Source organism: Podarcis pityusensis (assembly GCF_964106645.2).
Source record: "Podarcis pityusensis genome assembly, chromosome: 2".
Lineage (NCBI taxonomy): Eukaryota > Metazoa > Chordata > Lepidosauria > Squamata > Lacertidae > Podarcis > Podarcis pityusensis.
The window spans coordinates 22523608-22547025 of record NC_138029.1 but is presented as its reverse complement, the minus strand read 5'-3'; the positions used below and the strand labels follow the sequence as shown (position 1 = coordinate 22547025).

The window sequence follows — 23418 nt, the reverse complement described above, 5'->3', positions numbered from 1 at the left end:
TTCAGCCACAAAACTTACTAGATGACCTTGGGTCAGCCACACTCCCATGATCTATTTATACCTCACAGGGTTGTTGTGAGGGGTTGTTTGTTTTTTGTTTTTTTTTTAAAAAGAGGCTTATGTCACCCTGTTCCTCAGAAAAACTGCAGGATGCAGCTATAATAGTCCTGACGGTGGACTGATGGAATCTGTCTTGTCCTAAGCCATTCCTGAACTTCCACCATATTCCAAGTAGAGGTGCAGTGGTCCAAGGTTGCAGGGGGTCAAAGACCCATTACTAGAGTCCTAGCAGGGTCCCTACATCCAGCATCCCAGAGCCACCCAATCAGCATGAAAAGGAAGCTGTTTAGCAACTAAGAAGTAGTCTTGGCACCCTTTGTGCTTATTGGAGTCAAGCAGAGTGAAAGAAGGTGAGTCGGGTAAAGATTGGCTCTTAGGGTCATTCTGAAGGAGGCACGTAGCATGGGAACGGAGTTGTTCTGTATGCTCCATAGCTAAGCATTTAGGAAGAATGAAAACTGAAGGCGTTTCAGTTTCAAGAGAATGGTGTGCATGTTCTGTTGCATAACAAGGTAAACACAACTTAAGTCGCTCAGAAAAAAGCTATTGGAGCATTCCAAAACATTTGCCCACGAACATGCAGTCCTAGCTGAAAGGCAGCACAGAGAGATCTGCATTGAGCATTGCAATGCATACATCATTATCATCATCATCATCAAATTATATTTGAGAGAAGAAAAGGCTAAGGAGCAAACTCTACACAAATCCCTAAGACAGCCGGATGGCGCCTTGCACGCCTCCCTCCAGCAACTCCAGCAGCCAAGCGAGCGCCAAACGTATTGCTCTGCTTCCCTTTGGACCACACCAGCGAGGTCTCGTTATCTGGGCATCCCCAAAACCTCCATTCAACACTGCCCAGGCTTGCGCCCCACAGAGGTCACTTTTGGTGCTGCTAATACAGCGGTTTGACTTCACCCCCGGAGGCGTGCTCCATTGTCTCTCGAGACAGACGGATGCCGGCAACGACAATTATAACACGACTGTATAATCTTGCATAATCTTAGAAGGGGGCTTGGCTTGAAGTGACCCTGCCCTTCTGAACTGGACTGATTCCAAGGGAATATGCATGCTGTGAAGCTGCCTCTAGCAGAGCTTTATTTGTGCCTCTGCTGCTACAGCCACTGTTCCAAAAGTGTATCCTCTGTCAGGAGGAGGCGTAGGGATGTAGAAGTAGGCCGGCTCTGAAAAGCCTTTTTTTTTTTTTTTTTACAAGGGGCAATGTCAAAGTTGAAAAGCCTAAAATTAGTGCAGGCAGCTGCACTGGAAGCCACAGGTGCTTCTGTGTGGCTTTCCCTCTCTGCCCACTTCCTCCTCCCTCCTCTCTGCTCTTGGTAAGAAAGAAAGAGAAGAGCAACAATCATTCTGTCCCTCCAGGGTGTCCCTATCATCAGGAGCCTTCTTCATTTCAGTTGATTAAAATACTTAACTAAAAGTAGAAAGATTTTGACAGATTTTTTTCTGAGCACTTGGGGCCAAAAGAAAGTAATTTAAAACAACTGCTGAGATATTTCGTTCCGAATCTGCTAGACAGAACCAGTCAGAGGAGGATGGTAGTGGGTGTCCAGTCCCCCTACCCCATAAAATAAATCCTGGCTCCACCCATGGTGAGGGGTGAACTACAGTTCCCAGCATAAATGTATAATAATACGGAGCTGTATAATAATAATAATAATAATAATAATAATAATAATAATTTATTTGTACCCCGCCCATCTGGCTGGGTTTCCCCAGCCACTCTGGCGGCTTCCACAAAGACCAAAAATACACTAAGATGTCACACATTAAAAACTTCCCTGAACAGGGCTGCCTTGAGATGTCTTCTGAATGTCAGGTAGTTGTTTATCTCTTTGACATCTGATGGGAGGGCGTTCCACAGGGCGGGTGCCACTACCGAGAAGGCCCTCTGCCTGGTTCCCTGTAGCTTTGCTTCTTGCAATGTGGGAACCACCAGAAGGCCCTCGGTGCTGGACCTCAGCATCCGGGCAGAACGATGGGGATGGAGACGCTCCTTCAGGTATCCTTCCCTCAATTCAAAAACAACAACAACAACCACTTCTGTGGATAAGCTCCCTGTCCTAAAACCAACATCTGCCGTAGGATTGCTTAAGTGGCAATTCCAAGAGCTATCCTGGTGTCTGTCCCCAACACCCATTCAAACTGCGGGGGATGAGCAACATTGTTTTTCTCTCTCTCAGTTGACTCAGTGCTCTGTTTGTGAAGACACCCTGTGCCTATCTGGCAGGAGAGGACACACGCCAGGTGTGGGCGGAGGCTGTGGCCACGATGCTTTTCAACACCCCTTGTTTGGATATGATCCCTCAAGTAGATCACCCCTCCAATACATCATCCCTCTTGCTTTGCTGCCGCTCAGAGTTGCTTCATGGCTGGGCATCCACCCTTCCGATCTTCCCCTGCACACCTGGTTTTTCGCTTGCAGCTATTTACTCAGCAAGCACTACCTATTACGAAAGGTCCTCCCTCCACCCCCCCTCCTTTGGAGTGATTCAGATGGGAGGGACAATCCTGCCCAGCCCTGGCCATGCAAATCTCTGACAACATAAGCTGTGCATAGATGGAAGAGATTAGGGCACAGCCCCTTGGACCCAAAAGTTGCACCACAGGGAAATGGCTGCCTGCATTAGGAAACAGGAGAGCGTGAAAAGGAGAGCTCCTCCAAGGAGGAGATCCAGAATGACATTTTCAGTGCCAGGTGAGCCTCAACATCCCATAAGAACATCTGTGCCTTTTTGTGAGCATCTCTAGCTAAAGTGGAACAATCTCCCCCATCAATTTTGGACCACTTGCTTAAATATAGTGATGATTTTTCTACCAGGTTAAATTGGCTACGGACCCTGCAGGATTTATTTGCATTTCCCTGCATCAGGTGGCTTGGCCCAAACGCCTGAGCCAGCTGGAGCATCTATAAGTCATTTTCTGAATCTGTTGGGTACCCTTTTTTAAAACAATGATCCTTCACATTCCCCCCCCCCCAAGGAGCTCCATATGAAGCCAGCAACCAGAGTCTTCTAGATTTGTGCTGATCAGACTCCTTTTTCACAACTAGAAACTCTGTGGTCATCCAGCAAGAGCTCATGGGACTTTTGAAGAGCACATAAGTACCCTGTGTTGACTGACCCTGAGTATGCACAAGAAGTGCCTTGTTGGAAAAAGCCCAGCATTCTTCGCAAGAACCCCAGCGAGCAGCAAAACACTCAGTGCTCCAACAGAATTAGCTTGCAGACCACAATCTATGTTCTGTCCACCTTCATTCTACAGCATGCTTCAGTCAGCAGGGACCATTTTCGTACACATTTGCAAGATGGACGCGGCCATGATACTCAGTGTCTCTGATCATGCACAAAGTACCTTCCCCTCTCCATGGAGTAACCACAACCAATTTGGCACTAAAACTTGGTTCTGGGGCAAAACCTTATATTACAGTTAATCTACTATGGATTCCCTACATAGTCATGTTCCCACTGAAATGCCATGATTCCTGAATCCCCTCTATTTTCCTAGCACTTCGCAGTTTCCAAATTAATAATCATTGAGCAAGAGACTTAAGGGGTTTGGTCAAACCAGAAGCGAAGGTCCAGCAACAAAGAGTTCTTTTATCTCAAGAGCGGGAGGCAGGGACTGAACCAAGGGCTGGACAGATTCCAATCAGAAATAAATGTATCAGAGAAATAGGCTCCATTGTTTGGTCCCTGCCCCGTTATCATTTGTATCTCAGCCCCACAGATGTTTATCCCCCTGACAATACAGGCTGTCCTTCTTCCATCCACAGGCACACACACAAATAACATGCATGAAACCCTAAAGTTACAATACACTCACACACTAGTGTCTCTTTCACAAACTCCCAGATTTTTGTGAAGCAAATGCAATCGGAGGTACAGTCAGTGATGGGCAACCTGTAGCCCTCCAGATTATGCTAAACTGCAATTCCCATCATCCCTGACCTATTTGCCATGCTGGTTATGACTGATGGGAGTTGGAGACCTTCAACAACTGGAGAGTCGGGGGTTTCCCAATCCCTGGTGTAGACAATAAAAGCAATCACAGTCTACGTGAGTAGAGTGTCGAGTGTAGATGCAAGAATCCAAGACTCAAATCCCTGCTTAGCTAGGAAGTTCGCTGCTGACATCACTGCCTCTTAGCCATAACCTACCTCACAGGGCTGTTGAAAAGGTTAAATTAAATAGCTCAGTGTAAGCCACCCTACAATCGTGGATAAATGTGACAAATAATGGTCTTGGTGTGGCTCAGTGTTAGAAACTGGGGTAGAACAGCTAGGAGCCAAATGGCTTCTGGGACCTGGGTTGTAGGCGCCAAAACAGAATGTCTAGTCGCCACGGGGCGGGGAAGGGGGTCGGCAACACTATTTATTTATTATTTTGATAAGCATGAATTAATATTAACAATGTGTTACTTATGTGAATTGCATATCACATTTAATGCATGCTTAATTTTGTGTTTACAATAAAAATATTGGTACCATACATCAGGTTTTCAAAACACTCTTTACTGTTAAACTCCTTAACATATAGTCTATCCTTAACATATACTTTTCAAAGCACATACATTTCAGTAATCCTTGAGTGTCAGCCAGGCACAAAAAATGGCAACCCGACTTTTTGAGATGCTCGCAAATGGAGAACCTTTAGACACAAAATGCGCCTGGCGCCCGGCTTCTAAGAGTTTTGCCCTCCCTTCCTTTATGACACGTTCCCTCTCAACTCATCCAGTCTGCTGGAGGAGCTGGGTGCTCTGCAGGCACTTTGGCACAAGGCACCTCTTTTGCTCTGGCACCCTTTTTGTGGCATCCTACTGTCTGACTTTCATTCCAGCTTAATCTGCAGGGAGGCCAATTTGTGGCTAATGCCACATGCAGGCAGGGTGGACCTGGACTGATGATGTCCCAGTCCCTCCCAACCATAAGATACAATTATTTTCTCTGCAGCCTAGAAAACACACACACACACACACACACACACAGAGAGAGAGAGAGAGAGAGAGAGAGAGAAGTAGTAGTAGTAGTAGTAGTAGTAGTAGTAGTAGTTTTAAATCTATCAACAGAGCAGAGAATTGGCCAGAAACTGGAAAGTCGACAAAGCCTTCTTAACCTTTAGAAGATTTCTTGTACATATTAATTGAATGACCCTTTCTGGAAGGGAGCATGCCTGGAGAAGGTGTGGAGAGTATTTGTGGCAATTAGAAGTGGCTGTGTTGCAGTGTTGTTGACACGAGAGCAGAACTGTGAGGACTGGGGTGTTGGAGAGATGATACCATGGCAGTGCTTAGGGTAAGCAAGATGGATTTCCTCTTATCAACTCATTGCCTTCAGATCTTGTAAAAGCTACACTTGAAACCTAATATAACAATGGGCTCATCACCAAAGGGAATTCCTGAATCAAGGCTAGACCAGGCGATTGCATTAATTCCCCTATTCCAGGTATAGCCAATGTGCTACCCCTCCAGTTGTTGTGGGTTACAACTCCCAGCAGCCCCAGTGAGCATGCTCAGCAGCCAGGGATGATGGGAGTTGTAGTCCAAAACATCTGGAAGGCACTATGTTGGCTACCTAATCAATACACTTAAGCAATATGTCCAATGTACAGTCGTACCTAAGCTCCCGAGCGCCTTGGGAGTCGAATGTTCTGGCTCCCGATCGAAAACTGGAAGTGACTGTTCTGGTTTTCAAATGTTATTTTGGAAGCTGAACGTCTGACAGGGCTTCTGCAGCTTCCGACTGGCTGCAGGAGCTTTCTGCAGCCAATCGGAAGCCACACTTTGGAAGTCAAACATTTCGGAAGTCAAACGGACTTCTGGAACAGATTCTGTTCGACTTCTGAGGTACGACTGTAAGGCCAAACTTCCCCTTGGTGTTTAATGCCTAAAAGTGAGAGAGAACGGAACTCATGCCTGTCTAGGGTACCTTCCCCACATTCCCAGATGCATGTAGCACGCTTGTGGTAATTTGGGGAAGGGGAAGAGGCCTGCCATACGTGCTCAAAATGTTACCACCTCATTTTTTCAAGCCAAGTCTAGTTCTGTGTAACATCAGGATTCTACAGATGTAACATTGTCATTAGAATTATAATAGACCTCATCTGACAGATATGGTCCATTTAGGACATGGGCAGGCAAACTAAGGCCCGGGGGCCGGATCCGGCTCAACCACCTTCTAAATCCAGTCCGTGGACGGTCCGAAAATCAGCATGTTTTACATGAGTAGAATGTGCCCTTTTATTTAAAATGCATCTGGGTTATTTGTGAGGCATAGGAATTTGTTCTTTTTTCTTTTCTTTTTTCAAAACATAGTACGGCTCACAAGGACTGAGGGACAGTGGACCAGCCCCCTGCTGAAAAAGTTTGCCGACCCCTGATTTAGAAGTTACTAGGGGTCCTTTCCCATGTCTTTTCACACTTGGAAAGGGCCAGGACAAATCTGTGCAGGTACATACATACATACTGTTCACATGGAAGAAAAATGCAACCAAAAAAAAGTTGATTCCCACCCCCCCATCAGGACTTGGTTTTAGGCCAGATGTGTAGGAAGGTGGGGGGGGCCTCTGACCCATGGATTCTTAAGAAGTAGACGATTTCCTCCCAATCTCAGCATTGCTTAGGCAGGTGTGTCTTGAACTGGGGATCTGGTTAGAGAAGGGAGGTTTTCCCTCTAGTTTATCTGACCGACACTGTTTGATTTTCTTCCCACTGACAAAAGCTACAGCATACATGGGGAAAGCAATTAGCAGAGGTCAAGAATGTTGACACAAAACTGGTTTCGGGCAACTGGGGAAACCTGGTCTCTATTAACCGAGGGAGGAGAGCAAGAGAGGGCTCATTAGCAAGTGCTCATTAAGTAGGAAAAAACGTAAACAAGGTTCCCAGCACTCAGTTGTCCAGCAGCTGTGTACCAACACATCAACTTAGGGAGAAAAATAAAGGTTGTTTCCTCTTGGCAGAGGAAATTAAGACAGCTGAGAACAGAGGAAGCTGCTTTATACCATGTCAGGCCACTGCCCATCTAGCTCATTTCTGTATGCACTGACTGGCAGAAGCTTGCCAGGGTCCCAGGGCAGGGGCCTCTGCAAACACTACCTGGAGAGGCAAAAGGTTGAATCTGGGATCTTCCACATGCAAAACCGATGCTATACCACTGAGCTATGGAAGGAATCGCAGAAATGCTTCTGTAGGGGAACCAGCAAAGGTTCCTTACGGAGGTCTCCCTTCCTTCTCAGTTTCATTGTGTCTATTTGGCCTGATCACTACCTTCCAATAAGGTAGCAGTTCCGAGGGTTAGAAACCCTCAGAATGCCAGCGCTGCCTTGGTGCTGGCAGCAGAAAAGGTTGTGAGATGTGATCTCTCTGTAGAGACCTAACAACAACATAGAGGACAATGACCTATCTGACTTCACAGAGGGTGATTTCACCTACGAGGTGGCTCCCCACAGCATAGTTGTTCATTAGCGAACAGCTGCAGAGTCCAAGTGCCTTGAAACACACTGTGTAAAGTACAAAAGGCAGAATACATGTCAGCAGAAACGCAACATAAAACGAAAAGATACATTATCTGTGCCAGTGCAAATATACCAGCCTCAAGAGTTAGGAAAGACAGGAAGGGGTTGTTCTGGTTAGGGTCACCGGGCTGGAGGTGTGCCAAGAGACCCGGTCCAAGGCCACACTTCCCTGCAAATACATAACCCTACCCAAGGCCACACATCGCTGCAGGCACCTCACATAAACATCTTTGCAGACGAAGACCGGTATCTGTTCGTTATAATTGAATATACTGATTAGTCGCTTTTCAGTTAAATAAGGTCTTACAAAAACAAAGCGCATTGTTCCCATGTTAATTGGCATGAACTGACATTACTGCTCTTTTAAGCAGCTTCTAGTGCAATATTTAAGGGGTTGACCCAACATTTAGTAATAATCAGAGCAGGCATATTGAAGTCAATGAGTTTAGGTCAATTCATTTAAACAGGTCTGCTGAAATTACTAATGTTGGTGATTGCCCATCAGATTAGTCCTGCAGCACTTTAGATTTTGCAAGTCCAACAGCATCTGGAGGGCCACTGCTTGGCCACTCATTCAACTTTTTTTTGCAGAGGGCCCTGTGCTTTTGGAGACCCTCCACGCTACTATCGTTTTTAAAACGACAACAACCGATCTTAGCAGTTCAAGCACAATTTATTGATTTTCAGCATAAATTATTTGTGGAGGGCCTTCTCGGTAGTGGCACCCGCCCTGTGGAACACCCTCCCACCAGATGTCAAAGAGAAAAATAACTACCAAACTTTTAGAAGACATCTGAAGGCAGCCCTGTTTAGGGAAGCTTTTAATGTTTAATCGGTTATTGTATTTTAGTGTTCTGTTGGAAGCCACCCAGAGTGGCTGGGGAAGCCCAGCCAGATGGGCGGGGTATAAATAAATTATTATTATTAGTAGTAGTAGTAGTAGTAGTAGTATTGAAATGACCTCTGGGTTAAATGACTTTAAAGCAGAATTAAACACCCATATGAAAAAAAAAGCCTATCAATGAACAACAGTCATGATGAAGCCTCCAAGTGCCAGTTGCAGGGTTCAAGAGCAAGAGAGAACTATTGCCTCTTAGCATTGCTTGTTGGCTTCCCAGAGGCACCTGGCTGGCTGCTATCAGGATCCTGGACGGGAAGGACTTTTGCCCAATCCAGCAGCATGGGATCTTCTTATGTTCTTATGACAACAAAGCCTTGCTAAAAGGTTACTCCCATCTCTCTAGCTTTCTCCTTTATCCACCACCTTGCAGCCCCTAAACATTCCCTAGAATACACAAAGAAAACTGCATTCCAGATAACATGGACATAATAAAGCAAGGATGGGGAACCTGTGGCCCTCTCCATCAGCCTCAACCACTGGCCATGCCGGTGGGGGGGGGGGTCTGATAGGAAATGGAGCTCAACAATATCTGAAAGGTTGCGGATGGTTCCCCAACCCACTGGTGCAAAGGGAACCTGCTGAGGAAGTTAAGCATTCCAAAGGACTTTGTTCTCAAAAATATTTGCAAACATATTTACGGGCAGAAAAACGGAACGAATGCTTAACTTGTTTTGACTCTGTGTCCAGAGTCTAAGAGAGGAGGACATCCATAGTTCTTTCACACACACAACCCCCTCCCCAAAGATTTTTATTTTTAACAACAGATAGCCAAGGAAACACTGTGCAGTAAAATTCCTCCATACCACAGTGCCTAGTTGGAGAGGTTAACCTTTCAAACAGCATCGATTTAAGGGACTCCTTTTATTTCCCCCAGTCTGTTGGCTTAAGAAACCACAAAACAAGATAGGGCAGTGGACTTGGCCCTTTTCAAATCAAAACTTTTTCTCCCTTTGCGGTGTTTAATCTTCGCACTTGGAACCTGCCTGCCCAAGGTATGGATTGAGTCTGACGGGAATGAAAGAATGCCACCTGCAAGGCAACAGGGCCTCTCCCCTTTCTCCCCCAATGACACAGTTCAGCAATGGGAGATGAAAAGGCAAGAATGACTATGGCAAGTCCCACACAGAGACACACACAGACATTCCTTAAGTAGAATTTAAATACATAGTGGAAGTATCCTCTCCATAATCAGAGCAGAAGATCAAGCCCAAAACTTGTCCAACATCCTGTTAGCTACACTGGTCAACTAGGGACAAGACTGCAGTGTATTTGTATTCCCCAGCAACTAATATTCAGGGGCTTACTGCATGTGCAGAGTGCATTTCCCTCTTTGTAGCCTCCTCGAACTTGTCTAATCTCCTTTTAAAGCCATCCAAGTAGGTGGTCATCCCTGCCTCTTGTGGGAGCTGTCGTTATGTGCCGTGCAAAGAAGTACTTGATTTTCTCTGCCCTGAATCTCCCCAATATTCAGCCTCATTGAATGATCCTGAGTTCTAATATTATATGAGAGCAGGAGAAAGTCATGCATCAATACTAATGTAATGCCCCCCCCCCCCTTCTTTTTGGGTAGCGGGCAACAAGAACCCACAGAATTCTCTACATCACAACACCTACATTGCACCCCCAGGATAACTGGGGCAAGGCAAGCTTTTCCCAATAGTTGGCAGTTGGAAATATTATGGTTGGTTCAGAATTTGTGTAAGCACAGCACACTGGAGAAGAGTTGAAAGAGCGTGTGTTACCTCATTGGATTTTTCTACTCAAGATCACCATTAGTTAAAAGTGTTGACAAGCTTGTTTCCAACTCTCCCCCCTTGCATGTTCTTTCAATATAGGTGGAGTCAGGATTCTAATCTATATTGGTGACTGGAATGTCAGATACACAGGCTCACGCCCCCAAACTCCACTAATTAGTCTGGAGTAGCTGCCACTCCCTCACGCAGCCTCAATAACTACAGTGGATCCGAGTTCCCTACTTAACCCCATAAACCTGTTTTGAAAGGGCAGGATGAATCCACTCCTTTGCCATATTTCAATCTACCAACAGGCAGGGTTATTAGAGGGCAATTGATCAATATGAACCGCAGGTCCCAACCATGTTTACACAGAAGTTAGACATACTGTATTCAACTGAGCTTACTCCCAGGTAAGGAGGGTTAGGGTTTGTTATTTTATGTGCCCTGGATAAGGAACTATGAAGAGGAAGTTACTCTGACCCAAGAATCCCCCCCCCAACCAAATAAAGAATGAAAGAATTAAGTTCTCCTTAAGAACATCATGAGTGGAGGGACTCCTCAGGGAGGAGAACATGGCACTGAATAAAATTTTGTGGAAGAGTTGTGTGAAGTAGCCACTTGTCTCATACATCACTAATGACTAATACAATAATAATTTTTCCCTCCAAGATGGCACTTAACTTCAAGGGGGAAAAACAAAGAGTCGAATCCTACCTGAAAACCACACCTTCTCTAACCTATATATCCTGTAAGCCCCAAATCCCAGGTATGTAAGTGGGGAGGGGCTATGGAAACTCAGTGAAGAGGGAAACGCGCTTTGCACATGCTCACAGTCACTTGTTTATTATCATTACTTCAGGTGCGCCAGGGTTTTGATGTTTAAACAAGACCTAGGGAATCAATTTCAAAGGCTGGGAAGGCTGAAAATCAAGTCCTGGTTCTGTAATTTCAGCCTAAAGCACCCCCCCTACACACACACACACACAAAGTCTTCCCCACAGTTGATTCCAAAACCCAACCCTTCAAACAAGCGAAACAACATTTTACAGATTCCATAAAGTTTGCCTTGAAGTTTCTGCCCTCCCTCTCCTCCAAACCCCGCAATCAGCGAGCCAGGATCGCGCTCCTCAGACCCGTACCAATCGCGAAAATAAAAGATCGTTGAGGTTTGTTTGGGGGGGGGGTGTCCCTCTCCCTTTAGAGAGAGGAAGAGCTGAGAGGCTGGGGAGTACGAGGCACTAAAATAGGTTTTGCCACAGCTCGGCGGCACCGGTTCAAAGGCGTTGCTCGGTGGTGTGAAACTAGTACACAGTTCCCCTCCCTACGGCTGACAAAACGAGAGAAAGATAATCAAACGCCTCGGATCCGATTTCAGGGGGGGAAGTGGGGGGGGGTTACACACCACTATCATGCGGGATATAAACACAGCCGCCGTGTAAGGTCCTGTTTAGGGCTAAACAGACACTCGATTGTGTTATTGCAAAGGGCAGTTTTCTCCTCGCGATTCCGCTCAAGGCAGCCAAAAAGGAAAGAAGACGACAGATAACACACATTTTTAGACTGTTCGGGGTCACATACCTGCTTGAGAAGCTGCAGACCGCAGGCTCCACAGGAGAAGGACCAGCCAAGGCACGAAGCTTCTGACCAAGTTGCTCTTCATCGCTGGAAGATCTTGAGTTGCTTTTGTATTTTGCTTGGGCTTTTCCCTTCCTTTCTCTGCCTTCCTCCCACCACCACTTGCTCCTGGCATGCGGCGGCGCGTTTTTCAGGCTATGGCATTCTGCATTGGGGATGAGGAAGAGGGCGGCAGGATGAGCCACCTGATCCCCAAGGGAAATGCCCACCAAGCTCTCCGGTTCTCTGGCTCAGCGGGGGTGTATGGAGCCGATCGCCTCCGTCCCCGCCGCCTCTCGACGCGGCAAGTTCTCCTCTAGAGCCAAGAACAGCAGCCGTGGCGCCTTTGATCAGTTTCACTTACACACAACAACTCGCAAATTACACACACTTCATTCAAGGGGAAGCTTAAGTCGCTCCTCATTGGTTGAGACTGCGCCCTAGCCTGGCCAATCAGAGGACAACAGTCTAAGCTCCCATGCAGAGGAGTGAAAAGCGGAGATTTGTATTACTGTATTATTACTTTTTTTTTAAAAAGGGGTGGAGGTAGAAAGCCTTATCTAGTTCTAGGCAAGGGTGTTCCACGTTGTTGTTGTTGTTGTTGTTTTGCAAACTCTCGCGAAAGAGAGTTCATAATAACGCGCGCACCGCTGTAGTCATTGGATCAAACTAGCAACGAAACTACGAACTTGAGAAACCGGGCCATATCAACAAAATCCATTCTCTGACTACAGTATATTGTGGATAATTTTTTGTTAATGATCATTTTGCTTTGAGGGTGGGGATTCCCCCCACTCCATCAAGCAATGTGTAAATTATATTAAATAAATACTGCTAGTAGCAGGGACGTGCAAACAACTTTGGTTAGTAAAAATCCCACCGAGCCACGCTCCGCAGATTTAATCCACTTCCCTGATTGTATCAAAAGTAGATGAGCCATTTTTCCCGTTACAATCTGACTCCTTTGTCTATACAGGCTGGACCAGACTTCCCCTTCACCTCCAGGTTTAGTAATTAAGAAATCCTAAAAAAAGGTTCTCTCTCCCATTAAGCACACCCTGGTTCCTTAGGACTATCCTGCTATATGAAGAAGGGCAGCTGGGCTGAGGTTTTTTTTTAATTAGCTGTGATTTAACTGATATTGAAAAAGTTGAGATGCCCACCACTTTCTCCCCTTGTGTAATGTTAATTCTGTGTAATGTGTCTGAATAGGTGGATTTATTTATTTGCCTGAGATGAAGCACTGACAACATATAAAACAAGCCTGCCTTGGGGTAATGTGTGTGCATTTTGCAGTTGCTAGAATCTACAAATCAACCTACCTACCTACCTATCATGTGATTGCATGCATATTTGGGAGGAGCTAAAATATCAGCTCTCATTGCTCGGTACAAGCTCCTGCCAACCTAGCAGTTTGAAAGCACGCCAAAAAGTACAAGTAGATAAAGAGGTACCACTCCGGTGGAAAGGTAAACAGTGTTTCCATGCACTCCTCTGGTTTCGGTGTTCCGTTGCACCAGAAGCAGCTTAGTCATACTGGCCACATGACCCAGAAAAACTGTCTGCGGACAAACGCTGGCTCCCTCGGCCTGTAAAGCGAGATGAGTGCCGCAACCCCAGAGTCGTCTGCGACAGGACTTAATTGTTGGGGTCCTTTACCTTTACCTTTAATATATCAGGACTGAACAGCATTGTGGGGTGGGGTGGCGGATTCTCTCTCTTCCAGTGCGGCCAATGTGGTGTATTGGAAACTTTGGGCATTATAACAGTGTTTTAAATGTGGTTAATGTAAGGTCTGTGTCAGGGAAGAAAGGCTGTATTCCGCTCACTTTCAGGTTGTAATTCTATACATGCTTACCTGCATTCAATGGGACTTACTTCCAAGTATATATACACTGTCAGGTGCCCCAAGGAGCTTCTTGCCACATCTGTCCAGAACATGCTTTAAAAACAAACAACACTTAATGTAAGATTTTAATCTTCACTGTGTAGAACGGAAACATGTCATGCCACTGCACAGACAAATGTGGTTTTTCACAGGTTGGGAAGTAGGACAGATTTCCTCTAATACTGTCACAATTCCTAAACCTAATCTTCAGTAAGGTTTCCCTTTTCTTAAATCAGCTAGCTGTAGAGGCTAAAGAACTACATATGGCTTTGGGAGAACTGAGTCCAAATCTCAGATTAGCCATGGGGCTCACTAAGTAGTTTGCAGTTCCTTATCTTAGCCTAATTCAGCCCACCTCACAATGCTACTAGGAGGAAGAGCCAGCCCTACTGTTGGGCAGAGGGAGGCGGCTGTCTGAGATGGCCAATGCTGATTGGCAGAAGATGCCAGAACTGTACAGTGCCATGATGTCTGCCCCCTGGACTCCCTAAGTTAGCCAGCTGGTGGAGGACCCAACTGCTGAAGAAAAATTCACCTGCCAGTTTTATTCTGTTGCATTTATATCTCACTTTTTTTCTCCAAGGAGTTAAATGCAGCAGGTATGGTTTTCTCCCTCCTCATTTAATCCTCACAACAACCCTGTGGGGTAGGTTAGACTGAGAGTAGTGGCTATCCCAAGGTCACCCAGTGAGCTTCATGGCTGAGTGGGGATTTGAACCCTGGTCTCCTAGGATCTAGTCCAATAATCTAACCACTACACCACACTGCCTCTCTGTATGTGGCTTTTGTATGTGGCTTCTATATGTTGAATGAAGTGGTGGTAGTGAGAGAATCTTGTTCATAACCTCAGGCAGCAAAAATGTTTGGCCCCGTCTTGGGAAGGAGACATGAAATACAACCTGCATAGCATTGAAAAGACTTCTAGAAAGGTAATAGGAATATTTGGATTGAAGAAGAGACAATTTGAGGATGTTTCCTTAAGGCTGCTACCAGGTAACATGGGAGGACTTAACAACCTAAGAACAAATATAATGATTCAACCAAGGAAGGACATTTGGGTGGATACTTCCATCACACCAGCCTTGTTTACGTGTATTTAGAAATCTATCAAAACAGCTCAATCTCAGGTCCTGATTTCAGAAGCCTCCTGACATGTTTCCTGTGCCAGGGTTCAACCCTCTTTTATTGTATTTCCTTACATTTATACCCTCCTCCTTCCTTCCATCATGTAACCCAAGTTAGCATACATGTCAGTCTTAGAGAAGTCCACATTTAAAGCACATCCAACACACATTTAAGGCACATGACCTTCCGCCAAAGAACCCTGGGAACTTTGTTTGTTAAGGCTGCCTGGAACGGTAGCTCTGTGAGTGAGGAATAGTCATTCCCAGGATTCTCTGGGGGAAGGTCATATGATTTAAATATGTGCTAGATGTGCTTTAAATATATGTGTGGATCTGCAGTCTCCTATCCAGGCACTGTCCGAACCTCCTTGGCTTTGGCAAAGTGCCTTCAGACCATATCCTGGAACCATAGCCTTGCACATGGAGCTAGTACCTCCTTGAGCATATGTAAAGTCTAAGAACAACCTAACACCTCTAGGGTTTGGATGAAATTATTAAAGGGCAAAGACGTGTGGATTCTAGCCACCTTTGGACTCGAGAGCCTTGTTCTACAGCGCTAGATCACAGTTCCCTCTCAATACCATCAGTAGGATCCAGGAACCAGCACCTTAATGCAACGCTGTGTTTCTCTTCTGTTGTGCATAAAGTTAGACTGGGTCACAGAACAGGAAAGAGAAAAATTGTTTCAAGACAGCAAGAGAGTTTACTGAACATGAGAACAGCTGCGGAACTGGGTAATGCAGTACCCTGAGCGAGGGCAAAAGTTGTAACCCTCTCCAAATATTTCTTATTTGCACTATAATTCCTTTCAGTACAGTCACTTTTTATGGATCTTCTCAGTAGGCACACATATAATTATAGGTGGTGGTGGTTGTTGTTATAATATTTTGCGCTCTCTCAGCACTGCATGCCCACACTGCCTTAAATCTGGCACTGATAAGAACCTCCTTTCTCTCTTGTATTCTGCTTATAATTTCCCCTTTCCTCCCCATCTATTCCTCCTTTCTAATACCTTTTGAGTTCTGCTGCTGTGTCTGCCACAATCTTCTGGGAAGAGCCAATGGGAAACAAAAGCAGCCTCTATATCTATCCATCCATATCAGTGGCTCTCTTTGGCCATTCAGAGTGAAGACAGCCTGGCAGAGAGGAGAGAGAGATGGATGGACTGTTACTGTTGTGTCATCATCCTTATTCTCTGCCCGGGCCTTTGGCGGGAGAGAGCAACATGAGGAGCGGCACACCACCAGCAAGGTCAACCTGTCACAGCGCATGGCGTGGAGGGAGGGAGAGGATGGCAGAGATTCAGGAGTGGGTGCTCAGAACAATGGCCGCAGTCAGGAGAGGAGTGGGAGGAAATGAGATCAGAGATAACGTCAGAAGAAAGCAAAGTTCATGGGCACTGGAGATGGGGCCTCCCACCCTCTGCAGAAAGTAGCAGGATTCACCTGATAAGGTGTTGAAGGAAGCAGCCCTGGGGATCGATTTATCTGTTGGCAGCTTCTGGGCCAAACAGACCCCTCTGGAAGGATGAACCACAGGCCAAGCATGCAAAGCATGGAAGTTGCACCTACCAGGCGGCAGAGTGTCTAAGGATAAAGTGCAAGAAATCTGTAACTGGATCTCCCAACTTTTTTATATATTAGTTCTTTTATTTATCTATTTATAAAAAATATTTACATACTGCTGTATCATAAACATATATCACAGCAGTTTACAGCAACATAAAAATCATACTCGCTGTAACATCAAACCCAGGAGTGGGGATCCTATGACTCTCCAGATGGTACTCATCTCTCATAATCCCTGATTGTTGACCACACTAACTGAAGCTGGCAGGAGTTGGAGCCTAATAATAATAATTATTATTATTATTATTATTTATTATTTGTACCCCACCCATCTGGCTGGGCTTCCCCAGCCACTCTGGGCGGCTTCCAACAAAGATTAAAAATACATTAAAATATCACACATTAAAAACTTCCCGGAACAGGGCTGCCTTAAGATGTCTACTAAATGTCAGGTAGTTGTTTATCTCTTTAACATCTGATGGGAGGGCGTTCCACAGGGCAGGAGCCACTACCAAAAAGGCCCTATGCCTGGTTCCCTGTAGCTTAGCTTCTTGCAGTGAGGGAACCGTCAGAAGGCTCTCGGTGCTGGACCTCAGTGTCTGGGCAGAACAATGGGGGTGGAGACGCTCCTTCAGGTATACTGGGCCGAGGCCGTTTAGGGCTTTAAAGGTCAACACCAACACTTTGAATTGTGCCCGGAAACGTACTGGGAGCCAATGTAGGTCTTTCAGGACCGGTGTTATATTATCATCCCTGGTCTAATGCCCCTCTAAGTCACAGCTGTGGTCCAAAGAGCCCCAACCAATTTTTTATTATTCATGGAGGGGCGGGAATATACAGGCACCATACCAGTGACTTTAAATGCCCAGATCCTACTCCTCGATTAAAGCAGCTCTCGGGTGGAGCTGAGTTCTAATCCAGGTCAGCTCAAAATCCTGTCCAGATGAGCCACAGATGAGACATTCAGCACTGTAGCTGCTCAGCCTGTCCTTGAGGCATTGCTGAGCTTTAGCCCCAAATTTCCCTCCGCCCAGCTCAGAGGATGAGTCACACAGAAAACAGGTGACACCAAAGAGGAAAAGATGATTTCTGACATAAATAGGACCTCAGGCCTGGAATGCAAGACTAGCCTTCTGCAAACCTCAGAGCAGATTACATGGAGACAAGGTTTCAACTTGAAACCTTGCCATAAGAGAGAAGGAGAACATCTAATTGTTCCTTCGTTTCCCCCCATTTCTGTAGTGACTGATCTCACGTGCTTCAGGGCACCTCTACTTTGATGCTGTCCTCCAGAAACAGTTTGCAGTTTGTCTCACTATTCCTCCCCCCTTTCTCTTCATTCTTACTTCCTTTTGTTCTGAGCAATCAGAAAACAAAGGGGACATTCTTTGTTTTTTGGGTGTTTTTTCCCCAAATCAGCCTTGGAATGTAGATGACGTACAAAAGCAGGGATAAGCACCTGCTGCTGCCCTCTGGCGCCATGCTGTGGTTCCTAGCTGGATGTGCATGGGGGAAACCACACGCATAAGTGTGAACAGATTACTGCAGAGGCTTTCAAACTTTTTGAGTCCACAGCTCCCTTAACCAACTACAGTGGTACCTTGGGTTAAGTACTTAATTCGTTCCGAAGGTCCGTTCTTAACCTGAAACTGTTCTTAACCTGAAGCACCACTTTAGCTAATGGGGCCTCCTGCTGCCGCCGCGCCGCCAGAGCACGATTTCTGTTCTCAACCTGAAGCAAAGTTCTTAACCCGAGGTAATATTTCTGGATTAGCGTAGTCTTGTAACCTGAAGCGTATGTAACCTGAGGTACCACTGTATATTCTTTCTGTGCCACCCCTGTGGGGCTCAGGAGCCCAGTTATGTCACCCCTTGCCTACAGAGCTGGCAGCCTTTCTCCCTTTTTTGAACACCCTCCCCTGTGGAGTATTACCTCAGCCTCCTCTCCTCTCCCCTCTCCTTGGGAGTCCTCTGAGCAGCCACTGCCCCAGGTCTCTGAGCTTCACCCCCTGCCCCAAAGAGGGGTGCCTCCCAGAGGCACAATTCGCCTGCAAAGCTTATACAGTCATACCTTGGGTTGAATGTGCTTCAGGTTGAGCGTTTTCAGGTTGCGCTCTGCGGCAACCCAGAAGTAACGGAGCGCATTACTTCCGGGTTTCACCGCTCACGCATGCGCAGACGCTCAAAATGACGTCATGCAAATGCACGGAAGCAGCAAAACGCAATTCGCAGATGCGCCATCGCGTCTTACATTCTATTCAGGATGTGAACGGGGCTCTGGAATGGATCCCTTTCGCATCCCGAGGTACCACTCTAGTTTATAGCCAGGGCTGCTGCAATAAACAGCTGTGCAAGCCTTTGGGAGACAGAGAAAGGAGAGGGCATCAGAGGAGGGAGGGAAGGAAAGAGGGACAGAGGCCTGCGGCACCCCTGACCATCATTCAAGGCACCCCAGGGTGCAACGGCACACTAGCTGAAAACCACTGGATTACTGTAACATACTCCACGCTGGCAGCTTTTGAAAGGTTCTCAATAACTATCTCTGATCCACAGGAATGCCAACTTAGCCCCGTGACCATGGGTGCCCGGGGCAGTAGGTGCCATGCAGTGTGCATGGCCTTGGCATTGAAATTTGTGGGTGCCCAGCCCCTTCATGGGGAATTTTATGGGTACTTGGGCACCCAGGACCCCAGGGAGTTGGCACTTATGCTGATCCAGAAGGTCATTCCAGAATGTTAACTGGGGATGGCAAGAGTGGAACATACAGTGTTGATTCTAAGACAACTTCACTGGATCCCAGTTGGTTTCCAGGCCCAGTTCAAAGGGACATGTTTAACCTCTGTGGTGTTTAATTGTGTACAGCTAGGATAGCTCAAGAACCAACTTCTCCCTTTTAAAACATACCTAGGTAAAGGTAAAGGGACGCCTGACCATTAGGTCCAGTCATAACCGACTCTGGGGTTGCGGTGCTCATCTCGCTTTATTGGCCGAGGGAGCCGGCGTACAGCTTCCGGGTCATGTGGCCAGCATGACTAAGCCGCTTCTGGCAAACCAGAGCAGCGCACGGAAACGCCCTTTACCTTCCTGCCAGAGAGGTACCTATTTATCTACTTGCACTTTGACGTGCTTTCGAACTGCTAGGTTGGCAGGAGCAGGGACCGGGCAACGGAAGATCACCCCATCGCAGGGATTCAAACCACCGACTTCTGATCGGCAAGTCCTAGGCTCTGTGGTTTAACCCACAGCGCCACCCACGTCCCTCATAAAACATACTGTACCTATTCATTAATAAAAACTTCCTGAGAAACCTAACTATAAGCCTTTGGTGGGTGGGTGGTTAGCCAAACAGGGCACTGAGACATTGGCATTCTCTTTGTAGGGTCATTGACCATGCTTCCACTCTTCTGTCTGTTAGGGAACTGATAAGAATGAGTCTTTTTTCTCCACAGAAGGGTTTTGGGGCTTATTGATCACTTTTATCTGATTCAACTTGACATTCTTTTCTCTCCTGATTTTCCTTGCTGCACAACCTGTTTTATTATTTATGCAGTTTCATTTTTGGATGTTATGTAGTTTTTAACTGCAGGTTTTTATTAGTTGCCCTTCAGATCTATCAGCTCAGAATATAAAATAAGAACGTATTAAATTAATACATGTACAACATGACAGCAAGGATGCTTCTTTATTCCACTGTGAAAACATAGCTATAAGGAAGAAGATAGACCCAACCTGATTCTGTGGCTAAAAACAGTCAACATCCCATTAGGGATGTTTTCTGAAAAAGGAGACCATAATCCCCTCACTTTGGCCCGAAGGAAACTGAATTGTTAACCCTTTTGAAAACTGAAATATTACACAGTAAATATTGCCAGTGGTAATTCTTGTCCAGACATCCATATTCTGCAGCTGGTCATCACATATAAAACCCAATGTTCTGCTGGGATCAAATAATACAGCAGATGTTCATCTAGTTGCTGAATTTACAGAGGGCCCAGTTGCAGCAGTTTATGTAAGAACTAGGGACAGGAATGATGACCCAGACTTGATCAACATGTCAAGTTGTCATGTTTCTACAAGCCACATCATAAGCAAATAATGCAACCAATACCATGTCCACCCCTATTTTTGCAAGGCAAATTGGTCTTCCAAGGGAAATCTTCAATTAGATTCATGATGTAAACAAGTGATGCTGAAGTGCAAGGTAAGAGGCCTCGCTCCAGACGGCCATGGGCAGGTATGACTCACCTACAGTACATTTGCACCAGGCATTAGTTTGACAAACATCCAATTAGAAGTAGTACTTGCTCTTCCACTTAGGGACTATGGCCAGTGTTCCAGTACATTGAAAATTGCTTAAAAGATTAACAGAACTGGTTTTTCTTTATATCAAGGGCTTGTTAGCATCAGAAAGTGGAACAGGATATGCTCATGCTCCTCCCTGGTGCCAGTTAACTTCTGGAAGGTCAACTTGAGTCAGTATCAATGTACATCCACAAGCATGCAAAACTGAGAACAGCATAGCATCTCAATTCAAGAAAGTTAAGTCTCACGAGTCATTCTGCATTCTGCAATCACAGCTCAAATTCTGTAATTGTATAATACTTCCTACTAGCAACATTTGGGTTTCTGAACAAGGATTTTTAGCTGGGGCTAAGAAACAGATCTGATATTTCTGAGTAAGGAAACCGCCATGATGTGGCCTTTTTTGGTTTCTGAATGTTTAGTAAACATGAGAACATAGGAAGCGAGTCAGACCCATAGGAGCCAACTCCTAGGGGCCAAGGTCCCTTCAGGCCCCCCAGTAAAATATTTGAGGGAGTTGCCCCAAGTTAATAGGTATTGCCATTCAAATGGTGTGCATACACCGCACCATGTAATTATGTAAGGCAGGGCTTACCCGCTCCCCCCAATATTTTATTCGAGTTGGCACTGAAACCATTGGTCCACCAAGCTCAATAATGCTGATATGCCAAGGGAACCTTTTCAACTCAATTCCTGTTTGGGGGCACCATATGCCAACGGTGGGCAGAGGCAGAGGGAAAATGGACAGAGAAACAGATGCATGTGATTCTTACCTTTGTTCAGTAGGCGCTATATCAGCAGTGCTGCTTTTAATGTTTTATGACCGTGAACTTCCCTTCTGGTCACAGAAGTGTATATCCTGATGCTCACATTGCAGTGGAGATGGCCAGCTTCATCATTATTATTTTTTAAAAGCCCCAACACTGCAATTGCAATAAACATAATCCATCATCATCATTTCAATACTGCAGGTTGGAAACAGAGAGGAAGTGCAGATTATAACAGCCCTGCAATTGACACCTGTGTTATTGTCTCCATACATGATGTTGGGGGCAGGAGTTTACAGCATATCCTCCACTTTTCTCCAGTTAAAATAGGAACGCCCTATCTAAATAATAATAATAATAATAATAATAATTTTGTTTATGCCCCACCCATCTGAATGGATTGCTCAAGCCACTCTGGGTAGCTTCCAACATATATAAAAACATAATAAAACATTAAACATTTAAAAACTTCCCTATACAGGGCTGCCTTCAGATGCCTTCTAAAGGTTGTATAGTTGCTTATCTCCTTGGCTCAGGGGTCACAAAACTCCATACCCTCCAACATTTCTCTGATGAAAATAGGGATGTCCAGTGCTTTTTTCCTGAGGGTACGCATACCTCTAAACATTTTGTGAATCTTTGTACTTTTGTCCATTTACTGTATTTATTTCCCCCGATTTGAACTATAAAATGGCGATTTTCTTGAGTCAAAATGAGAGTACCCCTAAACATTGTTTTTTGGGGGGGAAGCACCGGGGATGTCCTATGGAAAAGTGGAACATTCTGGGATGAAATAAGAAACTGGAATGGCTTCTGTAAACCTGGGACTGTCCCTGGAAAATAGGGACATTTGGAGGGTCTGTTACAACTATCCTGTGTCGTCACGATTATCATATTATCAAGTGGGGGGGGGGCTGAGACTGGCAGATATTCTGATAAGGAGAGTTATTACAATGGGGCTTTCTCCATCCCTGGTATAGGCCCAAGGCTTAGTGCTGCTTGGTAAATGGAGTCCTGTCAACTACCACAGAGAGGTGTCTTTCTGAGAGACCTCGGCAGGCTCTCAAATAAAATAACAAGGGGTGGGGAACCTTAAACTGAGCCTGAAGGCCACTTTTTTCGTTCGAGAGGCCAGATGCCAGTACTGGGTGAGGCTAGAGGGCAAAGTGGGCCTTGCAACAAATGGGTGTGTTACCTTTGTACACTAGGCTAGCTTAAACACCCTCACACGTTCCTCTCTTTCCAGGCGTGCAAGAAGCACGAGCAGAATTTTAAGTAACTGTTCCAAACAGGTAAAAACACCCGAGCAGAGTACAAAACAGGGTTTTGGATCAGGGAAGAGCGCTGAGAGAGGCCTGGGAGGCTCATTTGGACTTTTAGGCCCAAAGCCTTTCCCCAGGCTCACCCTCTGTATTGTTGTAAACAAAATCTGCCCTTCTTGCCTTATGGGGTATCCAAAGGGCCCATATAGAGTCCTTAAGTGGGTTCCCTATTGGTAGGAGAAAATAACAGAGGCCAACCAGAGAATATTGAGAAGCAAAGCAGCTAGTAAGCCTGATCTTTATTAAAACTGTTGCAACAGGGTGCTTCCCTCACACGCAGGAGGACAGAGGAGGAATCCGAACAAAGGTGTGCCTGCCCTTATATAGACATTTTTAATTCCCTGCCCTGGAGCTCAAGACCACCCCTGCATACATCATACATACATCACAGGAGGGGTGTAACCCAAGACCACCCCCCACAAACATCATACCTACATCACAGAAAAGGTGGTCTACAACAGAAATTTGAATGTTGTTTTTCCTGTCTGTCAGGTTATCTGATAATGCCTTATCTGATTGCTTTTCCTGGTAGTCAGCCCATTCCTTTGAGATGGTGATTACCCAGTTCCTGAGACAATGGGAAGGTTCCCTCACCCCCTCCCTCCTTGCA

The 23418-nt window shown here is 45.7% G+C and overlaps 1 protein-coding gene and 1 long non-coding RNA gene across 2 annotated transcripts in view; both read right to left on the bottom strand.

Moving 5' to 3' along the window:
- ERBB3 (erb-b2 receptor tyrosine kinase 3) overlaps positions 1-12214 on the bottom strand; it is a 98190-nt gene extending 85976 nt beyond the window's left edge. The window contains exon 1 of the mRNA XM_080994381.1: positions 11802-12214. Within this exon, the coding sequence (XP_080850507.1) occupies positions 11802-11973 (172 nt within the window). The 5' untranslated portion in view covers positions 11974-12214. The remainder of the gene's footprint in view (positions 1-11801) is intronic.
- A 450-nt stretch (positions 12215-12664) lies between these two features.
- On the bottom strand, positions 12665-23086 carry LOC308471218. Its single transcript, XR_013982804.1, has 5 exons — positions 22682-23086; positions 21493-21642; positions 16588-16695; positions 15862-15985; positions 12665-13779 (listed from the first exon to the last, which is right to left on the bottom strand). It is a non-coding gene; the product is annotated as an uncharacterized lncRNA (long non-coding RNA).
- Positions 23087-23418: the final 332 nt, after the last annotated feature.